This window comes from Lepeophtheirus salmonis, chromosome 7 (genome assembly GCF_016086655.4).
Source record: "Lepeophtheirus salmonis chromosome 7, UVic_Lsal_1.4, whole genome shotgun sequence".
In the NCBI taxonomy this organism is placed as follows: Eukaryota; Metazoa; Arthropoda; class Copepoda; order Siphonostomatoida; family Caligidae; genus Lepeophtheirus; species Lepeophtheirus salmonis.
In genome coordinates this window covers 13,182,195-13,203,911 of record NC_052137.2, presented here as the reverse complement: position 1 = coordinate 13,203,911, position 21,717 = coordinate 13,182,195, and the positions used below count along the sequence as shown (strand labels likewise).

The following is a 21,717-nucleotide window of genomic DNA, read 5'->3' as shown; positions in this document are numbered from 1 at the left end:
AACAGAATAGATATAGTCGTGTATAGATATATTTTTTTTTATTTTTATTCTCATAGTATGTATGTCAGAGACGTTAATTATTTTAACACTATTCAGTTAAAATCACGACATTAAAAAATCTATCAGTGTGTCCAACCTTAAAACAAGGTACAACAAGTTTTGAAAGAAAAAAAAAAATCAGTGAAAATAAAGTTAAAAAGGCAGATATAATAATAAGTACGAATTATTATAAATATGATTTCCTTCATCACAACATAAATATTGGCATTTATTTCTCGTAATTCCCCAGATAAAAATAAGCAATACTACATCTTAAGACAAAAAAATAATCACGAATTTAAAAATATTTAGTTAAAAACTACATTCATCAATTGGGGACTGATTTTTTTTCAATAAAAAAATCTAGCTTAGCAATCTTTTAACAAAAGGTATTTACCACACATGGATGGGATTGAAAATGGTCAAGTCTTTAAATATGTACACTATACCACGACGTAAAACGAAGTACACGCTTTACAAAAACGACAGCAGCAACATGAATTCGGCGTTAATAATCCTCCTTGTTAAAGTGTGAAAGCGTATTATTCAAATTTTCAACGTACAGTATTCTATAGAGTAATTGATAAGAGTCCTTTTTCTCTTAACGATGTACGCTTAACATTCAAAAGAAAAACTTTTCTAAGATCGTACGTGAAATATCACAGAATAGATTTCAAAAAATAAATATAGCATGATTTTTATCAGGATTGTAGGTATGTGCGATATCGAAGCGTTCTTTACTTGTCCGAAGATGATTGCTCTTCTGATTTAGAGTCAACTAATTTATCCAGAACAGATTCTAATTTACTTCCCTTCTTCTTAACACTCGAGTCCTCTCCTGAATCTGATGAATCTTTTTCTTTCAAAAGTCTCTCTCTTTTCTTTTCTCTAAGAAGCACACGCTCTTCACTTGTTAATCCCTTTCTTGTCTCAAATTTTTCAGCTTCCTCGCTAGGTTCTCCTCCTTCTTTATATTCAGAATGTTCATCCTCAGCTCCTTCGGCATCCTCTTGAGAGGGATTTTCTAATAATCCACTTTTCAGACTCTCATTATCAGAATCTGCTGGTATTGATGACTGCTGTGATGATGCAGCTGCAGCTTCCTTTTTCTTTTCAGCTAATGCAGCAGCAACTGTTCCAGGTTTTGGTTTGCATGTTGTACTAGACGAACCAAGTTTAGACGTTTGTGAAGTAGGAACACCATTGGAAATTGATGAAGAGGCACTCGAAGATGGATATCCTAAACCATACATGGATGCTAAGCTAGGATCCATTCCTGCCAAAAAGGCTTTTGGGTCAAATCCCAATACCTTGGGATCCATGTTAGCTATGTGCTTAGGGTCTATAGATTTAGGATCAATGCCCCCCAATAATTTTGGATCTAATGCAGCAAGCAATTTTGAATCCATATTGGACAACATCTTTGGATCAATACCAAAACTAGCTAAAAGTTTCGGATCCATTGACGCCAAAGATTTGGGATCAAGGCCAAGAAGTTTGGGGTCAATTCCCATGAGTTTAGGATCAAATCCAGACATAAGTTTAGGATCGACGCCCAAGAGTTTTGGATCCATTGTTGATAACAACTTAGGGTCCAAACCAGCCAAAAACTTAGGATCCATTGACGAAAGCAACTTAGGATCCATTGATGATAACAACTTGGGATCAAACCCATACGCAGACATTAACTTGGGGTCAAACCCAGTGAACATTCGAGGGTCAAGGCTGGAATATGTAGAAATTGTAGAAGATTTTCCAGACAAGGCCTTACCAGAAGAGGAAGGAGAAGAGGCAGACTTGCTTGTGTTTGGTGAACTACTACTACCTCCATTGAGAAGACTGGCCACAAGTTTAGGATCGAGACCTAATCGTTGTAAGGCCTTTGAGTCAAGACCTTGCAACATCTTTAAATCAAGACCAAGTAGCCTTGGGTCGCCACCAGATGATGAGGTTAATGGATTGGCCATGGAACTACTTGCAGAAGTTTTAGGCATTGACTTAGAACTTTCAGGGAGTCCAAATAATTTAGGATCAAACCCAAGCATTTTGGGGTCTAAACCACCTAGGAATTGCTTTGGATCCATTCCAGCTAAGAATTTGGGATCAATTCCACAGAGAAACTTTGGGTCCATTCCGGCAAACAATTTGGGATCCATTCCTGCTAATAATTTGGGATCCATACCAGTAAGTAATTTGGGATCCATACCAGCTAGTAGTTTAGGATCTATTCCACCAAAAAGCTTAGGATCCATTCCGGTTAATAATTTGGGATCCATTCCCGATAACAATTTGGGATCCAACCCAGTTAACAATTTGGGGTCAATGCCAGCGAATAATTTGGGATCAAAGGCTTGAAGCATTTTCATGTCAATACCTGCAGCTTGTAAAAGCTTAGGATCCATTGATGCTAAAGCTTTAGGATCAAATCCACCCAAACCTAATAGTCTAGGATCCATTCCAAACAATTTAGGATCGAGAGATGATAATGTTTTTGGATCAAGACCAGCAGCTTGAAGCAATCTAGGATCCATTGAACCTAATGAATGGGATAGAAGAGATGATGAGGCTGACGAAACTCCAGGTTTCGGAGATACAGACATAGACGAAGGCACAGACGTTCTAGGTGATCTTCTGTCTGCATCACTTTTAACACTAGCTCTAGACGGAGGTCTTGGTGAGGGAGAGGCTCTCGAGCCTCGAGGAGAAGCAGCAGATGACTTAACAGATTCTTTAGATACAGGTGTAGGAGTTCTATTATTTCTTCCTCCCATATCCATTCCCATAAATGCTGGATTAACCATGCCGTAGCTATATAGAGCAGATAGTTGATTTGGATCCATCATAGCCAATGCAGCCATCAGATTGGGGTTAGGATTTTTGGGATCCAATCCTAAAGCACTTAAAGTAACTGGATCTATCTTTGGATTCTTTGGATCTATTCCTAAGGCCATAAGTACTGAAGGATCCATTTTCTTGAGATCGATTCCTAAATTAGTTGACCCATCAAGATTGGATGATTTTTGAGCATCCGATGCACGAGATGTTTTTGCTGAATCAGTCTTATTAGCTTTAGATTCAATATTACCGGAACTACTGGCCTGCAGGATCTTTGGATCAATTCCCATACTTTGGAGTACTTTTGGATCGAACATTCTAGGATCAATTCCCATAGACTGTAAAATTTTTGGGTCCATTGAACTCAAATTTTGCAAGGATTTTGCATCTAAACCAAGAGATTGTAATACTTTAGGATCCATTCCCATAGATTGCATAGATTTTGAATCTAATCCAAGATGTTTGGCCATTTTAGGATCGATTCCCATTGCTTGAAGAGATTTTGGGTCCATTGCCATAGCTTGTAATGTTTTCTGATCGATTCCCATCATTTGTAACATTTTGGGATCTAATCCCATTGATTGCGCTAGCTTAGAGTCAATACCGAGGTTTTGCAAAAATTTAGGATCCATTCCCATGGACTGTAGGACTTTGGGATCCATTCCCATGGACTGTAAGACTTTAGGATCCATTCCCATGGACTGTAAGACTTTAGGATCCATTCCCATGGACTGTAAGACTTTAGGATCCATTCCCATGGACTGTAAGACTTTAGGATCCATTCCCATAGCCTGAAGCGTTTTAGGATCCATTCCCATAGCCTGAAGTGTTTTTGGATCCATTCCCATAGCCTGAAGTGTTTTAGAATCCATTCCCATAGATTGAAGTATCTTAGGGTCCATTCCCATAGACTGAAGTATCTTAGGATCCATTCCCATTGCTTGAAGTGTTTTAGGGTCCATCCCCATAGATTGAAGTATCTTAGGGTCCATTCCCATAGACTGAAGTATCTTAGGATCCATTCCCATTGCTTGAAGTGTTTTAGGGTCCATCCCCATAGATTGAAGTGTTTTAGAATCCATTCTCATAGACTGAAGTAGCTTAGGATCCATTCCCATTGACTGAAGTAGTTTAGGATCCATTCCCATAGATTGAAGTAATTTAGGATCCATTCCCATAGATTGGAGTAGTTTAGGGTCCATTCCCATAGATTGAAGTGTTTTTGGATCAATACCCATGGATTGGAGTACTTTGGGATCCATTCCCTGGAGTGTTTTTGGATCTAGTCCCATTGATTGAAGGGTTTTATGATCTAGTCCCATTGATTGAAGGGTCCTTTGATCTAGTCCCATGGCTTGAAGTGACTTCTGATCGATACCCATAGCTTGTAAAGATTTTTGATCTAATCCCATTGATTGAAGTGTTTTCTGATCTAGGCCCATTGATTGTAGTGTTTTCTGATCTATACCCATTGATTGGAGTGTTTTCTGATCTATACCCATTGATTGGAGTGTTTTCTGATCTAGACCCATTGATTGGAGTGTTTTCTGATCTAGACCCATGGCTTGAAGGGACTTTTGATCGAGTCCCATTGCTTGTAAAGATTTTTGATCAAGTCCTAGAGATTGCAACATTTTAGAATCTAACCCCATTGATTGTAGAGTTTTTTGATCAAGGCCCATTGATTGATAAGCCTTGGGATCAATTCCCATACTTTGAAAAACCTTAGGATCCATACCCATATTCTGTATAATTTTGGGATCAATGGTCATTGTTTTGGGATCAATTCCAAGTGATTGTAATATTTTAGGATCCATACTAGCAAGAACTTTAGGATCTAGCCCCATTGCCTGAAGCATTTTGGGATCCATGGATAATGATTGCATAACTTTTGGATCAATACCCATATTTTGAAGTAGTTTAGGATCTGCAGACATAGCTTGTTGTAAAGTTTTAGAATCCATTCCCATAGCTTGTAACATCCGGGGGTCCATACCCATTGACTGCATTAACTTAGGATCTATCCCCATTGATAGCTTTGGGTCTAATCCCATAGATTGTAATACCTTGGGATCTAAATTCGACGAAGCTTGAGAAGTTTTAGGATCTAAGCCTAAGTTTTGAAGCGTTTTTTGATCAAGGCCCATAGACTGTAGTACCTTTGAATCTATTCCCATCGACTGCAATACTTTAGGATCAAGACCCATAGATTGAAGAACTTTAGGATCTAAACCCATTGATTGCAGTGACTTAGGATCAAGAGCAGGAGCAGGGGATTGCTGAAACATTTTTGGATCAAGTCCCATTGATTGTAGCATTTTCTGATCTATTCCCATAGCTTGAAGTGTTTTAGAATCAAGCCCCATTGCAGCCATCATCATAGGGTCCATTTTCATAGGGTTTTTTGGATCACCAAATCCTAACATTGCAGCTGTAACAGGGTCCAACTTCTTGGGATCGATACCATACAGAGCAGAAAGTGACAAAGGATTCTTAGGATCAAGAGCAGATAACGAAGACATGGGATTTTTAGGGTCTAAGCCTAAGCCTGACATGCCTGATGTACTAAAGGAAGGCCCAACACCTGAAGCAATTTTTTTAGCACCAGGTTCATTTTCGGTAAGTTTACTTCCTTTACGTTTATCTCCTGGACTTGGGTCTCTACTTTTTACTACTTCAGCCCATTTGGGATCTACTTCAAACATAGGATTATCAATTAGCCATTGAGCAAGAAATTTAAGTTTAGGACCAGCAGTGCCAGATAGTTTTTTACCAGTAATGCGATTAAATACTGTCACATGTTCGTCACCAGAAACGTTGCTCATCCATTCCATTGGATTTGAAGAAAAACTAGATTTAGGGGACTTGCTAAAAGAAGTTGAGGTGGCAGTTGCGGCCGAGGGTGTGATTGGTCTTTCAGGGACAACCCCCATTTGATCTGCCAGCCATTTTTGAACTTTAGCTTCAGCGGGTGAACCTGCTAAAGGTGTAAGAATATCTTGCAACTTGTTCAGATCAGTAACTTTACCAGAAGCAGCAGCAGCTGCTGCTGCTGCAACTGCTTTGAGGGAATCATCATTTGTCTTAACGTCCTTTTTAGAGATATTCTGATTAGAGGAAGGTGGTTCAGATCTACCATTCTTATCCAAGTTTACACCTTTTGCAGCACCCAGACCAAACATGATATCGTCCAAACGTTTTTTCTTTTTAGTTTTATCTTCTTTAGTATCATCACTTAACTAAAAAATAAATAAAAAATTTATCAAACTCAGTAAGATGAAAAACTCAGTAACAACCTTTCTTTTCGCTAGACCAATCTTGTCAAGTGCAGATTCTAATTTAGAGCCTTTATTAGTCGAATTTTTCTTCAAATCCAATATCGGATCACTTCCAGAATCACCATTTACAGAGGAAACTTCGACATTCGATCGGTGACTATTCACCCTAGAAAGGATAAGTTAAAGTTTATGAAAATAGTTTAAAAATCAAAATATATAGCTGTACATGTACAAGGTGATTTTATAGTTAAATATTTAAATTAAATCTTGTACCAATAATTAAACCTTCCCCACAAATTTTAAGAGAACATGCAATTCGACATATATCTTACTTTGTATCTTTATTGGTATCTCCATATAGAGATTGAATGTAGTTGTCCCACTCACTTCTAGCAATAAAATTATAGTTAAAGATATATCCTATTGGATGCAATAGATGATCGAGTAAATAAAAATGCAAATACAAACCTTGTATCAGGAGCCAGAATATCGTCAGCATTAGTCACTCCTACAAGTAAGGATCGTATTTTAGATTTTTCAGCGTCTGTGGATACGGTAGTAGCAATTGTTTCAGTCGATCCAAGAAGTCCACGACGACCTCTGTTGCGTTTATTAAACCTTCCAGTATTATCATCTGTTGATGTTTCAGAGAGACCCGATTCAGAGAGTGGAGTGGCTGTATCCCTAGCAATGGTAGGCGAATCTTCAACAGGGGGTACTCCGAGTGGAGACATATCGCAGTTATCGCCCAAAGCATAACTATTGGGTATATTCCATTTGTTCGTTTCAATACATTGAATCACATGATCTAATCTTAGCTTCAATATTTGATCCTTAGGCCATTTGATAGCAGCAGCATAGCTCTGTGCCATAAGTTCGTTCATCATTTCAATATCATAGAGTAAGCCTCCCTTTGCCATCTGCTCCATTTGACTCAGAGTAGGAGGTGCAATTGTAATTGAAGCTTTCCTTTTTTCATTTACCAAAGATTGTTTTGATGAATCATCCTTATCTTCTTCACCATTACTTTTAAGCTGTAATGTTTGTTTTGATTTATCTGATTCCTCATCATCGTCTTTTACTTCCTCATCTTCGTTATTTGAATTATCAGACTCCTTTGATTGATTTTTCTTCCTTCTTTCATTAAAGAGTTCCATATTTTTTTCGTCAATAAGAGATTGACCTTTAGAATGGCGCTGTACAATATCTTTGAAAGACAATTCTGGATCATTTAATACATAATATTCCATGCGCTGAATTCCGTGCCTAGGTTAATAAAACAACATGAGATCAAAAACATTTACAAGACTGATGAACTTCTACCTTGCAGCTCCAAGTAAAAGATCTTTATCGTGCAAACCAGGAATCCACCATTCAGGTAAATCTTGAACCATATCACAAAGTTCAAGCTTTTCTTCCAAATTTTCATCATTAATTATATCTTCCCTAATTTTACGAAATAATTCCATCCGAACCAACACTTTTTTGGCCCTTTCATCGGATAAAATATCGGGGGATACATTTTGTAGATTGGAATCGGCTAAAATATATCAAGAATGAATAACTTAAATCAAATATACTTTAAAGATGATGATTAAATTTATACCATCCTCCTCATTAGTAGATTTTCCTAGAATTTTTTTGCACATTCCGATAATTGAAATGTAGTATTCATTTAAAATGTCATCGGACTTTCTTTCTAGTTTGGAAATATGTCTAAACCTATCCCAAACCATTCGCTGCTCTTTTGAACATTCAACTCCGAAGACAAGTAAAGTGTTCAAAAAATCACTTTCTTCCTTTTTAGTCCATTTTTTGTGATGCATATCTATTCTATGAATTTCACGTTCACGCATTACTTGTTCAATTCTTTCTCTCTTTTCATTACGTTTGTCCTTTGCTGCTTGTCGAGCTTCTTCTCGTTTAAACTCTCGTTGATATGTAGAAATAAGTCGCCTTAATCGACCATTTAAATCCACTTGGGATGGAAACCTCAAAAAACCCGTATTATTATCATTTTCTTCAGCTTTATTTGAGCAAGGTCGATCAGAAGGAGTCTTTGAACCCAAGCTATGTACATTTATTAGATAAAATAAAGAACATTTCCAAAATTTAAAATCCTCACCTGTCTTCCTCTTCGTCTAATTTAGAATTATCGTCAGGTTCAACACTGTGAGCAGCTTTTAACTCCTCTTGAATATCAGCCGAATCTGGGGGTCCACAACGACTTAAAAAGCTTAGATCAGGATCCAGGCGCATCATATTATATCTAAGAAACGTTGAAAATCATTTCTTTCCATGAAATAACACACTAAATATCACTTACCTTTCATAGCCGTGTCTATATGTACCCACTAAAAGAGACTTATCAGCTTCAACATCCCACCAGAAAATAGGAGGACCATCACAAGGTGGAGGTACTAAAGGAAGATCACTGAAGAAATAGAAAAGAAGAGCGGGTAAATATTACAATAGTTAAAATTCTTTCTTATATTGAAGCCATCTTTTTTTTTTCCATCCACCGTTTTTTTTTTATTGTTATTATTTCATTTATTATTTTCGGTTTTTCCTCTCTCACTCACACTCACAAACACACTCTCTCTCTCTCTCTTTTTTTTTTTTCTCTCTACCCCAATCATTCCTCCTTCCTGTTGTTTCCCCTTACTCTTTTTAATAACAAAAGCATTCTCAAAAAGGAAAGGAAAATGTATTAGCGCCCGTTGATTGGTGAGGAAAAAAAAGAAACCAAAAACTTAATAAATAGTTGGTAAAAAATGGCATACCATAGTGATAAATTTTTCCAGAGGGGGAGCAAAGAAAGCTAACATTGGTGGAACTATTAATGAATAACTATACATGCATATTCCACTTAAATTTTATACACATAAACAATATGAATGGAAACTCCAAAGAACCCAATTTAATAACAGGGTATTCAATAAACAATATTCAATGCTAAGCAAACGTTAGAATTATAAGAAAAAAGAAGGGTCATAAATAAGTGCATAACACTACTTTTTACTTAGTTATTTGATACTAAAATAAAACGGGCGTGCTTAAAGACAGAAGATTAATAATTATAATCAAAATATACACTTAATCATGTATGTATGTATACCTTCAAAATGAAGGAGAAAAGGATAATGTGTCATACACAGATACTATAAGTACGGTTAAAAATAAGTAGGACAAAAATAATAGAAAAGAATCAGTAGATTATTTCTTACCTAACACTACAACCGGGAGTTCCAATTTGTTTAATATGGTCACCCAAGACCTCAACTCTCAAATAATAAAGCATTCTAACACGAAGTAGTACTTTGTTGCTATTGCGATCTAGGTGTTTCCTATAGCTTTTGTCAAGGAAAGTATCGAGATCATATTTCTCATCAGACACCCAGTTAATGCCATCAGTATTGGAGCTTCCTACTGAGTCGTCATCCCCTCGCTCTCGCTTAATTTTTCGATTTTTACGATTTCCTCGAGGAACAGGACCAGAGAGACCACTATGATTCTTGCAAATTTTATCAGCAGAGGAGTCATAAGGAGAAATCAAATCCCAAACGAATCCTTTAATTTTTTCATCACCCTTATAAGTGTTCAAACAGTATAAAAGTATCATTCGACAAGCATCTTTAATGGCAGATGCATTGAAACCCTTTCTCAAGTTGGAATGAATTAGAATTTCATCCCATCGTCCCCACCTGAAAATTGAAAGTAACAAAAAGTTAAAACAGTTCTATATTTTTTTCTTATTGAAATACATTGAAGTTGATCAGCATTGAGTTAAACGCATATAAAACCCCTTTATATTGTGTTTTATCAGTATTAGCATGGTATTCATCATAGAAAATAACCGATTTAATGAAAACTATTACAAAAATAATAAAGAAATACTATTCATATATTAGAAATACAGATTTATCATTTTGCTATAGCGTTTCAATATAATCAGCTAATTTCAAACAAATTAACTAGTTAAGTAAACATTAATTACCCAAAAGCCATGAGAGACTTTTCGATTCGGAATAACTCATTTTTGGACCAGGAGCCATAAACTACATCGCGCTCATCTTCCATATAATCATCATCATAGTCTTTCCCGCGACGTTTCTTTGAAGATCGACATTTTCTCCCTTTTCTTGAATCCGAGTCAGAATCGGAATCTGAGTCCAAGTCTGAGACATCTTGAGGATTAAGTGAATCATGACCACCAAATCTCTGGATTTTTTTCCGTGAACGAGGTTCATTTACCATCAAGGACGTTTTTTCGTCAACTTCTTCAACTTCTGCGCGCTTCGCCCACTTGGCCCAAAAATCAGGATCATCGATGGCAATATCAGCTGTGTCAGCAGATGTAAAAGAAGCTTTTGAAAAACTACCTCCTGCTTTTTCGTTTTCTAAGGTGACTGTGGTTGTTCTTCTTTGTAAAATCTCCTCTATATCCTCTTCACAAAATTTATCACCAGCATTTTCATCATCCATCAATGCACCGTAAGCTCCTTTACGCAATAAATCTTCAATTTCTTTTTTGGAGAGTGTATTTGCTTTTTCTGTAGCTTTTGATCCTTGTGATGTATTCATACTTTGAAGCACAGCTTTGTCAAGACCCAATTTTAAGGATGCTTTGTCAAACATTTCTCTCTCATATGTATTTCTAGTAATCAAGCGATAAATTTTTACCATTTTTGATTGGCCAATACGATGGCATCGTGCTTGAGCCTGCAAGTCGTTTTGGGGATTCCAGTCAGAATCATATATAATACAAGTATCGGCAGCAACCAAATTAATACCAAGACCTCCAGCTTTAGTGCATAATAAAAACACAAATCGATCTGAATCAGGGCGACAGTAGCGATCAATTGCAGCCTGTCTTAGATTTCCACGAATTCTTCCGTCAATTCTTTCAAATTGATACTTTTTTCGAATTAGGTAATCTTCGAGAATGTCAAGCATTTTTACCATTTGACTAAAAATTAATACTCTATGACCACCTTCTTTAAGTTTAGGTAAAAGTTTATCAAGAAGAACCATTTTCCCAGAAGATCTTGTTAATGAATTAAAATAAACCCCTTCAGGATCATTATCGTGCATACTACGATATTCTTCTTGAATTTGTTCTTCGGCTCCATTTAAAAGGTAAGGATGAATGCAACACTTTCGCAATTCCATCATAGTGTTCATTAAATTAGGTACATTAGCGTTAGAGGTTCCTTTGGACAAGAAACTGAAATTTTTTTCAAGTATACCTCGGTAGTACTTCTTTTGCATATTTGTAAGTTCTACTTCTACAATCGTCTCTTCTTTAGGCTTTAAACTTTTTTCAACATCTTCCTTCATACGACGAAGCATAAGAGGTTTTAAAAGTGCCTGTAATTTAGTTACCTGTGCTTCATTTTGCATATCGCCAAATTCTTTAATAAAAGCTTCTTGAGAATTGAATTGGGATGGTTCCAAAAAACTTAAAAGTGAAAACAATTCGTTAATATTATTTTGTAGTGGAGTTCCAGATAGTAAAAGTCTTGTCTCTAAATCTAAAAGACTTAGCCCTTCAAGTAATTTACAATTTTTATTCTTTAATCTATGAGCTTCATCAATTACACATGCTCTCCATTTAATTTCTCTCAATTCAAGTATATCTGTGATAACACATTCATAAGTTGTAATTAAGCAATGGAACTTGTAGACTCCAGGGATTCGTTCACCATTCTCATCTTTATAATACATTTCATACTCTGATAACATATTTCTAGATGTTTGAGAACCATGATACACAATCACATTCATATTTGACCATAATTCAAATTCCCGTTGCCAGTTAGGAATAGTAGAGAGAGGCGCTATAACTAGAAAAGGGCCTCTAATACCATAGTTTAAAATGGCGTCTACAAAAGCCAAGGATTGAATGGTCTTTCCTAAGCCCATTTCGTCAGCAAGAAGGCAATTTCTTCCATTATACCATGAAAACATTAACCAATTTACACCCTCGAGCTGATATGGTCTCAACTGATTTCCGTTTTTGTAAACTGGAGATACTTCCCATTTCTTCCATCCATCTTTACGGGGGCGTTTCTTGTTAACGCTATCTGCGGAGGGGAGATTCTTCCATAAGTCATAATCTTTTATTTTTAAAGGATCCACATCACTTTCTAGTTCCCATGTACAATCCTCGTAGGGCAAGGATCTCCACTTCACTAGATAGTGCTTGGTTGTAACGTTAGTTTGTGGATCAGTATGCTCTGAATAATCTAAGACACGATCCACTTCGACATAATCGGGATTAAATGGTTCATCTTCTGTATATTCTAGTAAGTTTCCACTTTTCTCTCTTTTCATATTAAATCGCCTTATTTTCTGACTTATTCTTTTGTCTCCTCTTTGAAGCTCTTCTTCAGTGAGCCACTGACAATGTAAATAAGAAAAGTTCTTAAACTTAACTAAAAATTCTTCAACATCAATCATTCTCCTAGGTTTTTCATTTTTGGTAATTGAATCTTTACTTTCGACTTTTTCTGTAGATTTTTTTTCGGATTTTTCAGTTTTTTTAACGACCTCTTCGTCACACTTTTCACTTGATTTCTCCACTTTGGGAATATTTTTATCCTTTGAAATTTCTTTGTTTGCTGATTCATCTTTCTTTACAGAGTTTTCTAATTCTTCCATAACTTTTTTGCGCTCTTCGGGAAGAGTGGCTGCAGCAGCTTTAGCAAGAGCTGCTTTTTCCTTAGGACCTCCACGGCGTTTAACAATGACTTCACTAGATTTAATTTCATCTTCGTACACAAGGCGCATATTTTCATCTTCCTCATCACTCTCTAATTCACGAGAACCCGACCTTGAAGCTAATATAATTTGGACTACCATCGTATCTTCTGCCAGAGTATCCTTTAAAAATTAAAAAAGAAAAACATTTCGTATTTATTAAGGTAATTGATTTAAGATATTTCTATTGTGCTAATACATATTCAATACTTCTTCAGAAGTATTGTATAAACCCTAAAGGAACTTGATATTATAATATTTTCCAATTTTTTTATAATAGTAAAAACATTATACTAACAACAAAAGCGTAGTTTGGGCCTGATATCGACGGATCGTTATCTCCGCCTGTTGCGGTATTTTCGCCAATATTAGATCCTGAAGCCGTGTCTCCATGAGTTTCTGTAGATTCTGCTTCATTGTTCGATATTTCTTTAGTTTCACTTCTTTTCATTTGAGTAGCAACATCAGGAGGTAAATGAGATAAAAGATTTTCGTCCTCTGACAGATTAAGATCGACATCATCTACATATTTTTTCCTTTGAGTATTTCTTCCGGATCGACGTTTCTCCTTTGAATCTGTGACTTTTTTTGGGGAAGGAGGAGGAGTGGCATCCAAATCAGCATCACTACCACTGTCTGTTCTTTTTCGTTTCTTTTTTGTAAATTGGAGCAATGTTCTAAAGACAAAATTTGTTAAGTAAATGAGAAATTATAATAATAAACATGAGACTTACTTGTTTGGTTTTGGTTTTTTAGGAGTTGTATTTTTAATTTTAAGCTTTTTCTCTTTTTTATCTGATGAATTTGTAGCTTCAGATACTGGCACTTCAAGACTTTCTGCTTCAGAAATATTTTTTTCAGGTAAAATTTTATTCTCGTTTTCATTATTCAAGTCTTCAAACTTAACTTCCTCAGAAGAACCTTCAGACAATGCTAATTTTTTCTTCTTAGAAGCTCTATAATATATCATTTATAATATTTTGATCAATCCATAAATAAATATAATTGTATTCAATTTCATATTGAAGTTTAAGAAAATTAATACCTAGGTTTTTTCTCTTTAGGCGTTTTGGGTTCTTTAGGCGTTTTATCCTTTTTTGGTTTGGGACCTTTTTTCCCCTTTTTAAGTACAGGATCTTCTGTGTTCCCCAATTCATCCTAAAACATAAATTATTAGCATCAACGATTTAGAGCTAAATAAACATTATATTCTTTTGAAGTGATTTTTTGTTTTTGTCTTCTTCCTTTAATACTAAGGTTAGAAGGGTAAATGTTGAACAATGTAAGCTACCCATTTGACATACTTAATTTATTAGGAAATCAGTTATTTATAAAATTAATAGAGGCCCAATTTATATAAAAAGGAATACATACATATATATATATATGTATGTATAACGATGAAGTGCAATACAAAGAAAATAAGCTTTCCTCCTCTTTCTCTTTCCTTTCTGTCTTTATTTTTTAGTTCATACTCTTAAATGTCAAAATTAAAAGGGAAAATCAATTTCAGCGAAAGTCCCCTTCAACTTGAAACTTTCTTGCAAACCATACAATTTATCCAACAAAATATTTGAATAAATGTATTACAATTGATGAAGTACAATTTCTTGTGTTTCTATATTATATATATAACAAGAAATTTGGAAAACAAAACATGTATAATTCGACAATAATCCATGGAAAGAAACATGAATACTTTAACTTAACATGTAAGGTTTTTGTTATAATTTTCACAAAAAACAAAACAAAAAAAACGGGGAATATTTTAATATACATATGTAAAGATATCAGACAGCCAACATAATAATACTTAAACCATTCATACTGCCTATAATACTTCACGCACGCACAATCCAGTTAAGAAAGAAAGGAAAAAATTACTAATACAGTAAAGAGAGGCGGATGGCAACATCTTTAAAATTTCATATAGCCGGCAGATTTACTTCCTCCTTAGTCTGCCATATTAGAACCATTATATTTTCATTCATTTCTTTTTTTTCTTCTCTAATTCAAAATTGTCGAGGGCGCAATAAATGAGTATTGCGGGGTCTCGTCTTCTCTTCTCTTTTCTCTCTCCCCACCTCCCCCCTTCCCCCAATTCTCTCATAGCAATAATACATTAATACAAAGAATAAAGAAATAAACATAATACATATGTATTTATGATATCTTCATAAAGAAAATGTATAATTGCAGTAAAATAAAGTTAGGCTCGACTTTAACCGAAGTAAGAAATATGAATAAATAATGCAATGAGTAAAATTTAAATATAGCATTCTTTAAGATTAGAAAAAAAAATCTTACCCCATCAACAGGATTCTCGTAGTCTGTTGATCCCCCAGAATGTTGTGGAGCATCCTTAGATCCCCACTGGCTCACACCAGAAGGTATTTGTTGGAGATGATGTAAACGATTTTGCAGATCCTTAATCTGTAATAAAATCATTTATTTTTGTGAAGGATCAAATATATTGTATGAAATCAAATGAATCTTATTTTCTTTTAAAGAGTCAAAGAGAATTTGTTAAATTCATACCTGAATTTGTATTTGAGGACCTTGAGGCTGAGTGTATAAATGGCTAAGTTGTTGATTCAAATGTTGAATTTCCACTTGTTGAGTCTCATTTGAGTATCCATGACTTTTTCCAATGTTATTTTCTGTACCTGCATTGGCGTCTAACTGAGAATTATTCCCAACTAAAGACTGTGCTGGGTGAGGATTTAGTACAATTTCATTTTTGAGTCCAACTTCACCGCAATAGTTTGAACTTGAAGCTGTACTTGAGCTGTATTGAGGTACAGGTAACCCAGGGTGTTGTTGTATTCCTTCAGAATTTTGGTTATCATATGATTTGATTTCACTGGATGGACTTTCATCGGATGGTAAAGAAGATGATTCAGTCGTAGAAACTTTTTCTGACGAGTTTTCTATTCTTGGTTCAGTAGAGGTACTATTAGTAGGGGATGAGATAATTGGAGTTAAATCCTTGGGTTCTGTTGAGTTATATGAACCACTTTCTGGAGCAGGAATGGAATCATTGGTAGTAGTAGAAGATGGGTCTTCTTCCACTTTACTTGCACTACATAAAGGAATTTCACTTTCAGCCTCAGCTACTTGAGTAACACTGCCACTATCATTTTCATTTTGATCATTCAGGTGTAAAAGTGTCTCTTCGTCTTTGTGATCTGATTTGTACTCCCCTTCTTCACATAATTTAGGGGTTACAACAGAAGTGTCTCGATCAGGTTGAGAAATTTGATCATTAATTTCAGGCTTACTAATAAGGGAGGAACTTTTATCGTCCTGATCCAATACCGTTGCGGATCCTATTACAGTACTTTCTGAAGGAACACTAGGAGGAGATTGATGAATAACGTTGGATCTAGTAGGACTTTTAATTTGTCCTATAGAATTTTGCGATGAAGGTACAGACTGTGAATTTATGGAATTAGAAGTATCTTGCTGCTGCGCTTGCGTCATAGGCATTCCAGTTGGATATTGAGATTGCGAAACGCAGGGTTGTGATGATGGTTGTTGTTGCTGCTGTGGTGGTGGTTGTTGTGGTTGCTGCTGTGGCGGTGGTTGTTGTTGCTGTGGTGATGGTTGCGGTGGTTGTTGTTGAGGAGGAGGAGGTTGAGATGCTCCGCCACCCATGTTCTGTGACATTTGCTGATGTGGAGGAATTTGAGAACTAACAGGGTTTGATGACATTCCTTGGTACTGGTTAGGCATTTGCGGTTGCTGCATGTTCTGATAACTTTGAGGAGTGTGTAACATATGAGAACCAGGATGAGGGGACATCCCACGAGGTATGCCAGGATGAGGCATCATTCCTCCAGCCTGTTGCATTCCCATAACCTGACTTGGTTGACCACCCATTCCAGGATGAGATCCGTACATACCAGGATGACGCATACCCATATGTTGTCGATCCATCATCATACCAGGATGCATAGATCTAGGGCCACCCATAGGTCCCATACTCATTCCCATTCCTGGAGGACCTGTGTGAGAAATACTCGGAGGCATTCCACCCATACCCATTGCCTGCTTCTGTGCTTGAGGACCATTTGATGATTTGTTAACAGAGGATGAATTCGTCCTTTGTTGCGAGGGCCATTGCTGAGGTGACAACGGTGAATTTTGACTGTGAACTGAAGGCGAATGAGGCGTTTTGGGAGGCATTGGACTTGAAGTTGCCCCATGAGTTGATGAAGGACTCCGAGATGGTTCTTTAGGACTTGGCATCACCATCTGTTCTAACTGTTGTAAACTTCCTGGTCCTGTAGGTTGAGAACCAAGAGGTCCAGCGCCCCTTGGTGACGTTCCCCTTAAATTATTTGAAGGAGCAGGAGAAGAGGACGAAGACGATGTGGCGGGACTGATTGGATTCGGTGGAGTCGAGTTGACAGCATTGGAAGATTTTGCATTCCCAGTTGGTTGAGGACCTCCATGCGGGAAGGGAGTTCGATACATAGAAGCGTTACTACCAGGCGCTGATGAGGCACGATTATGCATAGGATTAGATGATCCACGACTCTGAAGGCCATAATCCGGTTGCATCGAAGGTGGAAAATTATTTCCAGGAGTAGGAGGTTCACATGGTGGCGCACCACCATATGGGGGATATACAGGGGGCTGTCGGCTTCCTTTAGGAGAGGGATAGCGCCCAGCACCCATTGCTGAAGCCGAAGAGGCAGTAGGATAGTGTTGTTGAGTAGGGTAGCTATTTTGAGGTCCTCCTTGGGGCATGCCATGGGCAACACTATGAGGCCTTGGATAATGAGATTGGCGATCTGGATAAGGCTGACGATATCCAGGTCTGTATGGATGCCCCATAGGTGAAGCCCCATAATTGTTCCATCCCATGGGCGTTTGTGCGTTGGGATTCATGGCTTCAGTATTAAAAGAAGGAAAGGGCCTCATGTACTGCTGGGAAGAGGAAGGTGCTGGACCTGGAGTGGAAGCGGATGTGGAAGAGGCTGAAGGCGTTACTGAAGGAGGAGAAGCGGATGAGGCTCCCGGAGGAGGTGGGGTGTAATAGCCCGGGTGGCGATAGGGGTAGTCATTGTTATACATCTTCTGGGCGTAGGGGTAAGGACCGTCGTTGCTCTCAGTACTGGGATTAGGAGGTCCTGCACCACTCGCTCCTGGAGGCACGCTACTCCCAGGAGGAACAAAATGACTGAAATCGCTTAAGGCTTCTAAATTTGAGAGATCCTCCCCAAATATATCCGTAAAATTTTCCATGGTTCTTAAGTCATCCTCCTAAAAGACATGAAGACCTCCTTCATTCCCATCCTTGGGATCCGGGACACTACCTGAAAAGACAAGCACACACGTCAATCTCCCTATCTAACCACAAATAAGTCAAGGACACTCCTTCCTTCCATCAGAGCACTGGCCTGGAGGGGGCGGCCACGGATGATGAGGGACTCCAGTTCCAAGGGGAAAAGCCATACGCTTATGAAGAGCCCATTCGCAACTGGGATTCTTTGCCTTCCAGCCACAAGCCACAGCTTTTACCCTCAAAACCAAAGACGAAGCCTCCTCCAGTCCATCAGTACCATCACTACCATCAGTACCATCATCCACATGCCTTCTCAACTCACCTCAATTCAACCAATCCGTCCCGTCAAACTCCTCAACATTCCAATCTTCTCACACAAACTCAACATTCTGCACTGCCCTAGACTAATTACTCACTCCAAAACTCAGCTTCCAATATATATCGCGATAACTCAATTTACTAACAAGGCTTTAAGACTCAAATACAGGATTCGAGACACGGAGTCCAGGCAAAGAGAAACACAGATCCACTCACTAGAAATTCACAAGAAGGAGAAAAGCCCTCATAAATAAAGAAGAGAATCACAGACTAAAAAGAGAAAGAGAGAAAAACAAGAGGGCAGCAGCCGAGGGCTGCTTCTAAGCCAAAACAGCCTCACCTACTACAAATTGCGGCCTTTCTCCTTGTCCGCCTACCTGCCCCCTACACTGACTTCAGATTCTAGATCTTTTCTATCCATACTTTTCTTCTTTTTCTTCTTGCCGCCGCGCACGCTTCTCATGGGTTTCAGAGACTCACATGCCAATAGGAATTCAAGAAACAAGAAAAAGAAAAAGACACAGAGAGGAAGGAAGGAAGGAACGAAAGTGAGAGAGAGAGAGAGAGAGAGGAGAGGGAGAGGGAAGAAGGGAAGTAAGGAAGGAAGAATAGAAGAGAGGGAGAAAAAAAGAAATGAGAGAAAGAAAGAGAGAGAGAGAGAGAAGAAATGCCTTTTCTGTTTCTAGCCTCCTCCATCCCTGTGTCAGCTGAGTCAACATAAATCCAACTCTAAATTCTATCCCTACCCCCTGAATCCCTCTATTATAAATTTAATTCATTTTCTTTCTTTCTAGCTCTTTTTCCCTTCTTCTATTCTTTCATTCTCTCTCCCCTTTTGCTCATCTCCCTCCTCCATCACAGAATACTCAAGATTAAATGTATGAAATTGAGAGAAACATTGGCTGCTCAGGAATCCTATTGATTCCAGAGATTTGTTCTCACCTAGTATACTTTTGGGAAGAGACTTTTTCTTTTTTCATGACGAAATGTGTGTATTGTCGTCCATGGATCGAGTGGTTTCCTATCACTTGAAATTCACTAGTCTACGATAATCGTCTCCTGAACACTGATAAATAATAATAATAAGAACCGGAGAAACACATACAACACTAAGTGACACGGCTCTGTTCCTTCTTTCTCTTTTTTCTTTTTTTCTTCTCTGTTGATATTCTAATGAGAAAAAAGTAGTAAGACCGAATCTCGGCTTCTCTTATTCTTTTTTCTTCCCTTCTCTCCTCACTTTTTCTCTCTCTTTCTCTCTCTTTCACTCTCTTTCACTCAGCAGCTCAGAGTTTTTCATTCTTACTTCTCCTTTTCTTCTTCAGTCTTCTTGCGATCGTTTCACTTCAGAAGGGAACAAAAAAGAACCAAGAGAGTTCATGTAAAAAGAGCCCTCATTCGTTTAGAAAGGAGAACCCTGCAGCCGGTTACGCCAATATTCTTCACTTCAACCATCGACCCATGCCGCGTCTCCTCCTCACTCTAGCCCTCCCCCCGGCCCTCCTTCTGTTCTTCCTCTCTTTCTTACATTTCATTCTCTCATTTCTCACCCTCCTTTTTTATTCAGTCTTTCCCGGTTATGAACTTATGTCAGCGTCCTCTGTCAGGAGGTTGTTGTAACTTCTAACTCTCTCTGTGGAATGCGGGAAACCTTCGTTACTTGTTATTTACTTATATTAAATGGACAATCCCTCTTTTATCCTTTGTATCTCCTATAATTTGGCGAAGTGATGTGACGTCCTCTCCAGGGTTCCTTTAGGATTTTAGATCAAACTAACTAGGATTGACTCAATACCAACCAAAATAGTTAATTAATAATAATTTATACTCAAAAAATATAAATTACAAATGTTAGCACGCAGTATGGAAAACGTCCTCTTGCTCCTTTTTAGGTTTATCATTGCCTTTTCAGATGTTAAAATATTACAAAATACATCAAAATAGTATATCCAACTACGTTAGTTTTCGATGTATTGTTGAACGAGTTTACTGCCATGACAAATAGGATATATATGAAGATGATATATAACTTATTCGATTCTAATAGGAACGATGTATACATACAGTGTGCTATTGTTTTATACATATATATTTGGAAAAATTAACAGAGTCAAATTTTTTGTTCATGTTCGAGAGTTCAAGGGGTAATATAGTGAATAAACTGATTAAATATGAACTTTTCGAGAGGTAGTGCACTATGTTTCTCAATAAAACTATTTTTCATTACTTCTTAGTGAGTTTTATTAAGGCTAGCCATAAACGTTGGAAGTCTTTCGTCTAGTATTGAATCTTTAAACATTTATGTAAGCTGAATCTAAAGACATGAACTCCATGAATCGATTCTACTCCTCCGGTGTAAAAATGTCATACAATTCTGTAGCTTAAAATTGCCGTAACATGCTACATTTTTCCAAAATATATGTGTGTAGAAAAAAAGCAATGCGGATATATCTTTTTCATTATTTAACAATGAATCACAGGAATTTCATCCAGATATCTTATTACATCATCTGACGGTACTATAGTCGGTTTTTCAAAAAAAAAACAAGAAATAAATGTATATATCGGACAATGAATAGTGCAAAGGCTCCGTGTCCCCTTGTATAACGATAATAAATTGTGTACAAATTTCAATGACGTTACTACACCTTAATGATTCAATCAACATAATTATTTTCTAAGGCAATGAAGGTGTCATCAATTGAATCCATTTTTGTTAACAAATACTTTAACAATCTATATAAGTTCAAACATATCTTAGTTTATATTTAAGTTGTTTTTTTAGAATTATGATACCTTCTGCCTTTCATAACCAAGTGTACTAAATTGGGTGATGTTTAACTCTTTGCTGTAGAAGCATCAATTACATGAATCATATCTCACTGTTTATTGTATTAAAAAAATGCGAATGCCAAATATTAATTATTATTTGTTCAGTCAGATTTTCGGCAATTTGGTCACGTTTCTACCCATTCTCTAAAGAGAAACGCAACAAATTGAGAACACTAATATTTGATCAAATAGCGATTAAATTAATAATAATGTATTTTTTTAAATAATATATTATGATGTGACGCCACAAGATATGATATTTTCAATAGATTTTCGGTCCAAAATGTTAGGTATCTTTAACTCCTTGAAAAACATGAGAATTCACACAGGATTTAAGTAGTCAATCATTTGCCTAGGATA

At 37.0% G+C, this 21,717-nt stretch overlaps 1 protein-coding gene across 4 annotated transcripts; it reads right to left on the bottom strand.

The window, feature by feature from the left end:
- Positions 1-13: 13 nt before the first annotated feature.
- LOC121121997 (uncharacterized) lies at positions 14-20,033 on the bottom strand. 4 transcript variants are annotated; one of them, XM_040717002.2, is made up of 17 exons: positions 19,468-19,962; positions 18,530-18,740; positions 15,453-18,238; positions 15,222-15,347; positions 13,960-14,072; positions 13,649-13,870; positions 13,213-13,591; positions 10,150-13,037; positions 9,380-9,856; positions 8,479-8,586; positions 8,278-8,421; positions 7,759-8,222; positions 7,476-7,692; positions 6,621-7,418; positions 6,485-6,541; positions 6,171-6,318; positions 14-6,113 (listed from the first exon to the last, which is right to left on the bottom strand). In XM_040717002.2, the coding sequence occupies exons 3-17, from the start codon at positions 18,165-18,167 to the stop codon at positions 777-779; spliced, it is 14,193 nt and encodes a 4,730-aa protein (XP_040572936.1). In that variant the 5' UTR covers positions 18,168-18,238; positions 18,530-18,740; positions 19,468-19,962; the 3' UTR covers positions 14-776. The 4 variants fall into 4 exon arrangements, with proteins under 4 accessions (XP_040572936.1, XP_040572937.1, XP_071746092.1 ...); XM_040717003.2 differs by lacking the exon at positions 18,530-18,740 and having other exon boundaries at positions 19,468-20,033; XM_071889991.1 differs by lacking the exon at positions 19,468-19,962 and having other exon boundaries at positions 18,530-19,366.
- Positions 20,034-21,717: the final 1,684 nt, after the last annotated feature.